Below are 11,795 nucleotides of genomic sequence, written 5' to 3'. Positions count from 1 at the left end.
GGCCGCGTTTTCTTCTTATTTACCCAAGAAAATCGGTGTTCTCGGTCGATATGACCGAAAAAATCGTTGACTGAGTAATAACTCAAAAATCGGGAAAAAACTTATCGCTCTAACCCCGATACGCGATTAATCAGCGATTTAATCCGATATTAACTGCTTAGGTTAGGGTATATCCATTATTATTATATTATTATTTACATGGGGGGTATAAACGAAAATTTACTCGTCCGTCCCCCAGAGATGGCTCAAGCGAAATATGGACGACCAAAGCGATACATTTGAACTTTTCTCCCAAGAAAGCGAGAAACGTGGCGAAGAGTACACGTACACAACTGTACGGACTTTTCGGTTATTCTTAAACACACTTCCACTCATTCTCTCTGTTTCTCTTCTTGAAACATTTCGGAATGGGGAATATTTTGGTCAAGCTTTGGAAGTTGATGGATAATGAGCCACCACCTCCAATGGTTTTGATTCCACCGCTCTTTGATTTTCCTCCTCTTGCTGCACGTGAAAGGTACACTCCCTCCCCCACACAACTTTGCCCCAAACTTTTTTTGTTTAGCAGTTTGTAGTTTTAATGAATGGTATTTATAAACATTTTATTGTATGTATATAGAAGAATGGTGTCTTTTCAAAGAGGTTTTCTCCATAATGTGCAACCCAAAAGACACATCTAGGTTATGCTCATTTTGGCCCCGGACGTAGTCCTGTTTCGTGAGTGCTTTTGAGAATTCAGACACACACAAGCGTTTGGTGACTTTTCAAATTGGTGATTTGGTCATGGTTTATTTTTGTATAAACATCGTCGGTTTTCATCTTACAAGTTAATGATGTGATGTTTTGGCCCATTTCCTATTGTCACTTGTCCTGGAGATAATGCTGACGGGGTGGACCTCCCTCCCGGGTTGCGTATATCTCGAACTCTTATTGTAGCTGCTCTCACTCCTTTTGTTGGCGATAGTGTTCCACCTATTCCCTTGCCTTACGGTAATACCGTGGTTCCTGCTACTGCTACAAATCGGATTGAGAGTGTCTTTGATGTCTCTTCTACTACGACTTGCCAGGGCACTTATGATCGTTATTTGGTGAAGTGGCGTAATCGCCCGTTTTCAGAAAATACATAGATTTCTGATGCTACATTTCAACAATTGGATCCCACTTTCTACAAGCAGTTCATGGAATTAATCTCGAGGACGAGATCTTCCCAAGCTGGTGGGATTCATGCGAGAACGTGATCGATAAATTATGTAATTGATTAATCATGTGCACTACATATGATTCAATTATACATCATATGTTTCTATTTTCCATTTTCCATTTTAGTTCTTAGTTAATTAGATATAGAATAGTTTCGATTTTAGTTTTCCAGGTTGTATTAAGATTAAGATTGTTCTTTTTAGCAACTAGTTTTCTATATAAACAAATGTAAACCTTAAGAGGAGCAGACTTGATATTATTATTGAATTATGACAAATCGTTTTTCAAACTGTAGTTTTTGTGTGTTTACCATTAACTTTAATTGGTGTTCTTCATCGAAGTTGCTTCCGCTTTCGAGTTTACCCTCTACCCTCTATCCCCAAATCTCCCTCCATCTCCTTCTTCTTCACCTCTTGAATTCTAATGTCCAATGTTGCAACGTAACGTCGGTCACAGTGACCAATGCTATTCTGGTCTATTGTATTTGAATACGAGTTGATTTGTTGTACAGGGTTAGTCTCTTGTGGCTTTGTTTTTTTACTTTTAGTTTTTTGGCTCTTGTATTTGCATGCTTCCTCAGCCAACTTTTTTCTTTTCCTCAAAGAAATCACTCGGCAGCAAGCAAAAAAAAAGGAGAAAAAAAAGAAGAATGGTTATAGTAGTCGTATCTTCTGATAAACAACAAATGAAAAATGAAAAATGATGCACAATAGAATGCAGGATTTGACAACAATACAAACTTAAATCTTCTCCCTAAAGTTACTGTCTTCTAATAGTCGGTTTTAATTAAACTTGCAGTCCATTGTCCGTAGTTCTCACACTATGATATGACTACCTCTCCACAAAAGTATATTATTATCAAGCACAATTTGACTTGAAGCTAGTTTTGTTCAGATGTATTTCTAACATAATTCATGTTGATTCTTCTGATACTAGTGCATAAATCTTCAGTCCTAATATTTCTGGAATGTTGCAGGATGTTGCAGTCATCATATGACGTGTTGTTTGGAAAACTTGCCTTGAAATGCCTTTTTGAGGATTACTTTGAGGTTGAAAAAAATTTTAGCACAAGAATTATGCTGAAGCCAATTGATGATCCGAACGTTGATCTGGTGGCAACTGTATCCACTTTTAGACTAATATCTTCCTTCACAATTTCTTTTTCTTGACAAGTAATTTTTTGTTGATGTTAATGAGCTCAATATCTAATATGAAAACCAGCACAGTATGAAGAGGTACAAAGAGGCACTAGGCATCTATGTGGAAACTAAGACACCACAACATGACTAGAAGGTTGTACTTCTTAGCCCACTAATGATTTGCCAGCTCACCTGATACAGTACAGTGTTTATTTAGCAAGGCAATAATTTAACCAATAAAGACAATGGATTGCCAAGGTCAAAACAATCTTGTGAAACTTAATCCTTCTGAACAAAGTGCTTCTCAGTCCCACCCATCTGAACAAACGGAGATTATATAGAATGGGTAATCAGCACAAGGGTTTAAACCTCCTTCTAGCCAAAGCCCTAGAAAAGACACTTTAATCTTCATTTTCTCCAAAATGAAAAATGCAGAACACTTTTACCGATCCTTAATTTTAAGCTTACTCTTACCTGGAAACAAAATTTTTTTTTAGATCTAAAGCAATTTTAGTTTACAAAAATAGAAGTTAACTAGTTATTCTAGTCGGACTTGGAGCTTTGGCCAAATGTTGACCATGGTTAGGACATTGAAACGTGAACTACACAAATAATCACCACATCAAAGAGGTACGCTTAGATGTTGATTATTATAGGTGACATGTCATCATTGTCTTGCTTGAACATCTGACTGTTACACTTGCCTATGTTATCAGAGGTGAGGCATGGCACTTGATTTCCCAACTGCCTCCTGGGAATCGCCTCAGGAACGTCTTTGACAACCTTCAACTATTCCCACTAGAAACTGTGACCTTTTCCTTGACCGCCTTGGCACCGACTTTGACAATATAGACATTACTTAGCATTCAATTACACTAGAGCCTTAGGTATATCGCCAGGTAATGATGCTATAATGAGTGTTGTAACTTAATGTTTATGAGACATTCATGTTCTTCTGTGGCACTAGTACTAAACATGGACAAATTTGTTGATCAGATAATCGAAGGTTTGAGATCCAAAGCTATAGAATCATTTAACTTTGTGATTTTGGGCTCAGTACCACATGAAAGCAACCAGGAGAAACTTCAAATTGCATTCATACCTTTGATTTGTGCTTTCATGTCTGATCTCAAGAAAAATAATTTTCTGTCTTGAGCTAAGTGTGGTCCAAGTGATCATTACATTGGACATAAAATTCTTGGAACGGTAAATAATTGGCAATACAGCTGATTGATAGCATTTAATATACGCCTTTTATCATGTCTATGCTCAAGATATGAGATATCTGTTTAAAAAATCTTCTGAAGAGTCCCATGTGTATGCATTCAGCTTCGAGAAGATAAAACCTTGTCTTTCTTTGACATACATTCATGTCTTAGGATTTCATGTATTGCAATCTGATTGTCACCTTGGATCAGTATGATTTTCTATGCTTATGAAGAACAAAGCAAAGGAAATTGTTTTCCTTAGCATTTTCAGGTTTCAGGTCCACTTGATCATAAGCCTCAGGAGAATATGGTGATGAATGCATTATTTCGTTGGCAAAGGTTGAAAGTTAGTTGTGATTTACCGATTCAGTTTGTTATTGTGGAATTTAACAACTGATTCCTCTTCTGTTTCTATGAGCAGAGATGTCGACGATCCTAACACGTTCATGGACCTTTTCGTGTCAAATTCTGAACCGTATGATAACAACTCTTGCAAATTTTTGATAAGCTAATATTCTAACATCTACGTGTTTATTACATTCTTTAAGATATTATTCTTTTCAATGGTTTACGCAAATTTCTGTATTCTTGGATTTTACCAAAATGAAATGTTTGTTGCTTAGGATACTGCGCATGAGATCATGTGCTTACTACCCCAAATATGGATTTGGTGCATTCGGAGTTTTGCCCTTTCTAATGAAGGAAAGGTACTTCAGTTTTCCTATCTTGGTAACTATTAATGTTTTTCAATTAACTACCCATCAATAGTATTACTGATTTTATGGTCTTTATTTTTTATAAGAAATGATTTATGGTCTTAAAGTTAGTATATAGCTATACACATAATATACCTACTGAAAATAGAAGCTGTATACCACAGTTGAGCTCTCATCCTATTGTTCATGCAGAACCAGTACAGAAGATCTTGGCGTTGTGGGTTTAAGATATGGCTCAGCAAATCTATCAATCGGAACCACTGTTATGCCTTTCTCAAGTATGTGAATGACATAATCTTTTACGAGTATAATGTGGTGTGGCTTGAGCTCAAAATATGTGTGTTTTTGAGAATCTTCAAATAGTCTTTTGTGATTGATTTATTGGCACACTAGCTCTCGGATGTTTATAGTCAAAAGATCAAGTTGCTTCCATCGATACAAGTTGTTTTTGTACCAAAATTGAAAGCGTCTTTTTAGAATATTCAATTTCATTAACTTCGTATGACATACGCATTTGAAAAAGGACTATTGTAACTATTCTGGTGCGACATACAATGATTGGATTCCTTTGCCTAACGATTTTATCCATTCACAAATGTGGTTCCCTCTGAGCTTCAAGAAGATTTTCTTCCCTGAATAAAACCTTTAGATGTGATAATGACCACTAAAATAATCCCAAAGTAAGTGTGCCTTTACCATCATATCGGAATTATCGTTTCATGTCTTTTATTCATTTAGTGAGTGCACGTGTGTGTTGTCCGTGTTAGTTAAGTGGGATGCCTTTTTAAGTTAATTTTTCTCAAACCTTTTCCAAAAAATGGATTGATTCCAAGCCAAATCTCTTTACCAAAACCATACTTTGTTTCTGTCAATTTCGGTATACAGGAACTCTTTTGATTCTAGTTTCTGCATCAAACATGCTGCTTACAAGTGAACAGGGGGCATGTCTTGTTATAATATTAAACTACTCATAAACCATGATACCTGGACGACGTAGAGGAACATATATATGCAGATAATTAAGCAAGAGGATACATATTCAAGCAATTGTTAGGCTATGAGTAGAAGTTGGGGGAAAGAAAAAAGATTTTGAGGAGGAAAAAGATTAGAAATCAAACAAAAAGCTTGACTATTGCAATGGACTAGACTTGATGCTTTAAGCCCAGTGTTAAAATACGCCTTGAGGCAGACCTCAGAGGCATTGAGGCTAGCCTCAATGGCGCCTTCAGGCTTTGACACTGAGGCATATTGAGGCGATATCGAGAATGTGGGGATGCGGGAATGACCTATTTTTTCCCCCACTTTAAGCCTTCACTCCCTCTAAATCAAATCCAACTTGAATGATCTGATTTAGGGACTCCAGCTCACCAAGGTGTAGCTTTATAATGTACACGAGACCGACTAAGTTATATTTGGTAAACTATACATCAAGAAATGAGTTGGATTCTTGTATTATACTTTTGCTTTTTGTTGTTCACGAAATGGACACAACCGGCATTCTAATTCCTTTGACTGTTTGTGCTATGTATCTGTTTGTGGTAACAGATGAGTTTCCAAAAAGTGCATGGTTAGTAAGCAGGATGGGAAGGTTAACCACGGGGGTACAGTACAGTCCCAATGGTGAGTTCCGTTCATTAGTTATCTACTTGTTAAGAATTTTCAGTCGGGAGCTTGTTTATCCTTCTGAATATTTGAACCGACCTTTTTGTGCAACCATTACTTCACGTTCATCTTTTATCTAATGGTTAACAATTAAAAAATGTGATTGCAACCTGAGGAATAGTTACCAACTTCAGGAGCCAATTTGTTTTAGCATTTGAATGCAATTCAGCCTAGCTTGGCTTTGTCATTTATTTGGATTTTATATGAAATAGCTTCTTTTGCCAACCTTATTATGAGAATAAACATGGGTACATAATAGAATGCTTGGGATGCCACTTTCAACAGATTAAGATAACAGCTGGGTGGAAGCGGAAATATATAAAGATGGGGTGGAGTGAAGGAATGTTGAAGTTTTGTCCATGTAAGCTAGTGATATGTGGGGAAGTTTTGATAAATGCGAAAATTGGCAAAGATATTTGAAATGTTGCAACAAAAGAATGTGGTATCTTGCTGTTCCAGTCTGGGTTATACTCAATAAGTACTAGGTTACATTGACACGCTGTATCGGACACTGATACGAATTGTCGGACACGGCAAAATATCAAAATTTGAGGTAAATTACATGCAATATGTGTCCGACACGGACACGTGGATACGTATCCGACGCAGATTTTTTTCAAAATATGGTGTGTCCATGTAACCTAGAATAAGTATAATAAGATAATACACAACTGTGTGGCACTAACTAACTCATTTCTTGAGCACCAAGGTTCAATATATTAGCCGTTACTGCTTATATTGTAGAAAGTGTTTCCTGATTCTGTGTTTATCTATCGCATTCTTGAGATGAAATTATTTAAGATACTCAGATCTTTGTTACTAATTTTGATGTTGAATAGTTGGAAGCGAAGATGGCACGAACTTTTATGACTTGAGAAATTTGAGCTGTGCTATTGCTTATGGGTTAGGATCAACTAGCCCTTTGAGCCCTTCATTCAATTTTGCACTTGAACTTGCTAGGAGTTCTCAGGTTTGTGTCGTAACTTCATGCACTTTTATCCTTTTTTTGTAGTGAAAGTACTTTCCTATTCGTAGTGGTTTTTAGGTACTTATTCTTACTAGTTTGTGTATAGTGTGTAAAACTGTGTATAAATGTAATTTAAAACAGACCAATACAATTAATGGTACTGTCATTGTTATTATTATTATCATTAATATTAATATAATTATTATTATCGTTATTATTAGTGTTAATATTATTACTATTATTATTAACATTATTGATATACTATGTTACATGGACACCCCACGGGCACATTTCAAAAATAATCCGTGTGTCCGTGTCGGACACACAGACCAAATTGCATGTAGTATACCTCAATTTTTTATAATTTGTCGTGTCAGACATTTTGAATCTGGGTCGGATATGGACACACGTATCCATTTCAATGTAACTTCGTTGATATATATGTTTTGTGAAGAGTGACTGTACATGAATATTAAGTGCTTTTGCACGCAACTAGTATCAACAATACTTCAATTTGTCCACTTTCACCCATGGAGGTAGAATTTAAAGGATTAGGAGTTAAGATTAGGAAGTTCTACCAGTTAATAAACTGAAAAATACTTAAATAAGTCTACCAGTCATAGAGAACAAAACAAAAAATGACTGGGTGATCTGTTGACATTTTGAAAGAGTATATGTACAAGGTTTTTATTTATTTATTATTATTATTATTATTAATTTTAATGTGGTTTACATTAGTCACGTGATTCATGTTTTTCTGGTTTTACTGCTTTCCCCTCAGATATATTTTCTATGTTATTTTTGCTCTGTGGTTTTTGCTCTACAGTGTTACATTTGTCTAGTCATGAAATGAATGTAAGAGAGATTAAAGGTGGATATCTAGCTTAATGAGGGTAACTAAATGGCAATAATCAGGAGGTTTCGTGCGATTGTTGGTCGTCCACAGCCATGATGGTGGTTACAAGGGAGTGGTGGTGGTGGCTGCTGGGATGTTGGTAGTGGTGAAGCGGCGATGGTAGAGTAGTGTTGGTGGGAGTGGTAGGATTGGTGAACAGACAAACCAAACCCATAAGTAGGGGTAAAGTCAGAATATCGACAAAGTCTGTTTTTTTTTCTTTGAAAGATTTCGTACACTTGCATTTTGACAGGTTTGCTGTGTCTGACAAAGATCGCATTATATTTGTTTATTACTAACACTGTCCAAACATTTAAAAACTGCACCTATTTGGTAATGATGTAATATGAATGATCAATGAATGTCTCAAAAATAAAAAATGTAATGGATGTTGACATGTTGTGAGTGTATAAATATATGTATTCTTTTAGCGTGATGCTGCGACTTTGCTTCTGGTACCTTTGACAGGGGGTTTCTTGAACAGATGTCGGTTACCTATTTACCTGCATCTCTGCATAAGACTACTGCTTAATTAGCTTTTATATGGTTGTTGTCTGAGGTTTATGCTTTACAATGTGTCAACTGCAGATGATTGCTTCCTTCTATCAGCATGTTGTGGTCCAAAGACGGGTATGGACTTTTTCTTTTCTTCTTTCTTGTTTTCTCTTATCTTTTCAGCATTGAGATATTACAGTTAATCTTTATCCGTTTTAAAGCTCCGCCTAGTATACTGTGTTAGAGTTACATGGGACATCTCCCCAGGGGATTTAAAGGTGCAGCCTGCCCCGAGGGAGATGTCTTTGAATTGCTTCTTTTGTTGTGTGCGCCTGTGCTGACAGTTATTATGTAAAACCCTGTTCTTTTCTTATGTGTATTGGAGTGATCCAAGGCTGAAACTAACTAAGCAGTAATCCTCTTTTTTCTCTTTTTTCGTTCCAGATTTTTTTCTTCATTAGCAATAGTACATTTTTACTACTGGCTAGTTTCAACTATTTTAATAGTGGAATTCACCTGAACATCTGAATAAATTGAATTAAAACAGGTGCAGAATCCATTTGAAGCTAATGGCATTGTCGGAATTACAAACTACATTGACTTTGGCTTTGAGTTAAAGACTAGGTAAATTGAATAGTTAAGTGCACATTTATCTAAAATTCAATTTCTTAAATTATGGGAGCTAAGCGAGGTTGATTTTGCTCTTCAGGATTGATGGAGGTGAAACGTCAAGCGATGTCAAAGAATCCACATTTCAAGTAGGCGCGTCTTGGCAAGCCAATAAGAATTTTTTGTTAAAGGTAATCATCTACTAAAAAGTTCTGTTTATATAAATATTAGTTTTAGTTGATTCAACTGATTAGTCATGCTTCCAAGTTGTAGGCAAAACTGGGCCCTTTAAGCTCTTCAATAGCTTTAGCATTCAAGTCATGGTGGAAACCTGCGTTCACCTTCAGCGTTTCAGGTATAGCATTTTTATTCATTCTTTTGTTTTCTCATTCTGTATATAGATACTCATTATGTCCTTTGACTTTTCGGACTTCAGTTGACGATGTTTATTGAGTTACGTCTTTCTTTGGTGACAAGTGGATTTCAATCTTTTTTATCCCCAGAAAGATTGAGTTATGTCTTTCTTTGTTGACAAGTAGATTTCAATCTTTATTCCCCCTGGAAGATAGGTAGCATTGCCAACTCTTGTTTTATGCAATGCTATCTGACACCACTTACAAGCGTCATGTACGATATGGAAAACCTGGACAACTATATCCCTTCTCATTTATCTTCACCTTAATAGTTTTGAATGAATGAATCAGAAAATGGCTTTTAGGTGCTTTAGAAAGTTTTCATGAAGGTGATATTTGCCCCCACTTGTAAAAGGTTGCTAATGGATTTTTGGCAAACTATCTTCAGATTCCAGAGTACAAAAATGGCTAGAGATCTGCATTTAGCAATACTGATAGTTTTCCTACAACTCTTCAAGGCAATATAATGGAGTTGACTTGTCGTTTAATCACTACAAGTTAAATCTCCACCTTTGTCAACCACTTCTCTTATGAAATCATACTAGTAGTGAATAGGTGCTGTGACTAGTTGCGGTGCTTACATTTCACGTTTCATTTCTTGTTTCTCTTTAGTCTTTACAGTTGCTTTAGTTTTTTTGGTATTGACATTTGTTGAGAGCCACTTGCTATAAAAGCTCAAACTTGTAGATGGATGCTTCGTCATTGTATACAAAGGGTCCACCACATGGTAGGCACATACCGTACCACAAACAATGGGATGGACGCTGTTAACATTCCCATAAAATATGTAGTGAACTAATTAACACTTCCACGATGGGATCGCAGGTCACACATATACATTAACACTCCCCTCAGTGACATAGCTAGAGAAATATATAATTTTTAAATATTGTTGCTGTGCAGTTGAACCCTCGACATCCCAGAAACAACGATACCATGTTGAGAACCATTTTCTCTAAAGCTCAAACTTGTATAGATAGGCTTTGACGCTGTATAGAAAAGGTCCAACATTTGGTGGAGTGGACTCTGTTACCACTCCCAGAAATAAGGAGTGAACTAATTAGCACTCCCACAATGGGATCACAGGTCACACACATATGGCAACGATATTAATCCTTAAATCTCTTGCAAGACTCTTATTCTATTGGTACTATTTAAGAAATAATGAATAGTTTTTTATGTTCACTTGCGGATGTATATAAAGTAGATTAAGATGGATGAAAACCATGATGTGAGATGCCTTACTTTTCCTTTATTTTACTTTTTATTATTATATTATTCTTATTATTTATTTTAAATAAGTGGATTATCTTATTAACTTGGTATCACATTATTTATACTTGCTAATTTGTTTGACATCCTACTAAATGAACTTTTAGTATGGTATTCTCTAGCTACTTTAACTGAAGAGTTTGGTTTGGAACTATTCATGGGATAATCAATGGTGATAGTGTCTTGAACATATTTGTATGAGATTTTTAATTTTCATGATCAACACATGCAAGTCTCACTACAGAAACTGTCATATTATCTGTATTACACCTGAAACTCTTGATGATCTCTTCTTAAAAGTATACTTTGCATTTGTTTTGCAGCTGTTAGAGATCGGCTTGGGAGGACAGGCTTTGGATTCGGAATCCGCATTGAGGATCTTAGACAAGCCAGGTTATACTTCTATCTCATTAACTATCCAATATAAATGACTCAATGTTTCTCCTCTTTCACATTATCTTAAATGTTAATAAGGTATGAGTAAAAAAAGGCTGAATAATTAGTAACTGCAATGCTTGAGGGTGTTGTCACTCAATCATGTTTTTCCTCATTAAAGTTGTTGATATTTAGTATTTGTCTTTTGTGAGACGTCTAAAGTACTAGTGCAACCTTTTTTTTCCTTTTTCTTCCCATTGTAGTTATCAAAGGGCTGATCCTAACTATGTAATGTTAACACCAAACAAGGAGCATCTGGCTGAAGGCATTCTCAAAAAAATTGGGACAAGACCAATGCTGCAGTCAAATGTTGATTCTGGGAATTTTGAACGCTTACCAAGGGAGTTGAGACCTATTGAAAAAATTTTGTAACTATTTTTATTCTACGCCTCATTGCAGCTTCATAAAGTTCAATTCCCTTTTGTGTCTAATTTCCCTACTTCTTGTGCCATGTTTGGGGACGAACACTTTAGGTTATAAACATTTGTTGTCTATGCTTAAGGAAATATTTTGGTGACTATATCGAGATCAACTATAAAGATTTTCAGGTTGTAGAAATACTGTTTTATCTTTTTGATAGTCAGAACTTCTCTTTGAATATAGAAAAAAATTAAAATTGTTGAGTTTTAAAGAACAATGATAGTCGTTGTCACTCTGCCTATCAGCTTCTTTGCTCCGGAGGCTCAGCATCAGTTCTCTAATCTCCATTATATCCTAGGACCAGTGTCATCTCCGGCTCCAGATTCTTTCAAAAAATAGCTCCCAGCTCAGCTTCATGCCTCCC

The 11,795-nt window shown here is 36.0% G+C and overlaps 1 protein-coding gene across 1 annotated transcript; it reads left to right on the top strand.

Moving 5' to 3' along the window:
- Window positions 1-200: 200 nt before the first annotated feature.
- LOC147497530 (beta-galactosidase) lies at window positions 201-11,569 on the top strand. Its single transcript, XM_086559987.1, has 14 exons — window positions 201-517; window positions 2,177-2,321; window positions 3,819-3,886; window positions 3,969-4,022; window positions 4,171-4,254; window positions 4,456-4,541; window positions 5,809-5,883; window positions 6,765-6,895; window positions 8,376-8,417; window positions 8,830-8,906; window positions 8,992-9,082; window positions 9,165-9,246; window positions 10,900-10,969; window positions 11,215-11,569. Exons 1-14 carry the CDS (start codon window positions 408-410, stop codon window positions 11,381-11,383), a joined length of 1,284 nt encoding a protein of 427 aa, XP_086416113.1. The 5' UTR covers window positions 201-407; the 3' UTR covers window positions 11,384-11,569.
- The last annotated feature ends 226 nt before the right edge of the window (window positions 11,570-11,795 follow it).

The sequence above is a fragment of the Coptis chinensis genome, chromosome 5, assembly GCF_015680905.1.
Source record: "Coptis chinensis isolate HL-2020 chromosome 5, ASM1568090v1, whole genome shotgun sequence".
NCBI lineage: Eukaryota > Viridiplantae > Streptophyta > Magnoliopsida > Ranunculales > Ranunculaceae > Coptis > Coptis chinensis.
Note: the sequence above shows the minus strand (reverse complement) of the source record. Positions and strands in the feature narration are given on the sequence as shown.

Bases quoted from the DNA above. Each gene is read 5' to 3' on its own strand.
- LOC147497530 (XM_086559987.1), top strand. From the start codon at position 408: ATGGGGAATATTTTGGTCAAGCTTTGGAAGTTGATGGATAATGAGCCA. The intron at 4,542-5,808 runs GTATGTGAATGA...TTGTGGTAACAG, and splicing joins CACTGTTATGCCTTTCTCAA to ATGAGTTTCCAAAAAGTGCA. The intron at 6,896-8,375 runs GTTTGTGTCGTA...TGTCAACTGCAG, and splicing joins AACTTGCTAGGAGTTCTCAG to ATGATTGCTTCCTTCTATCA.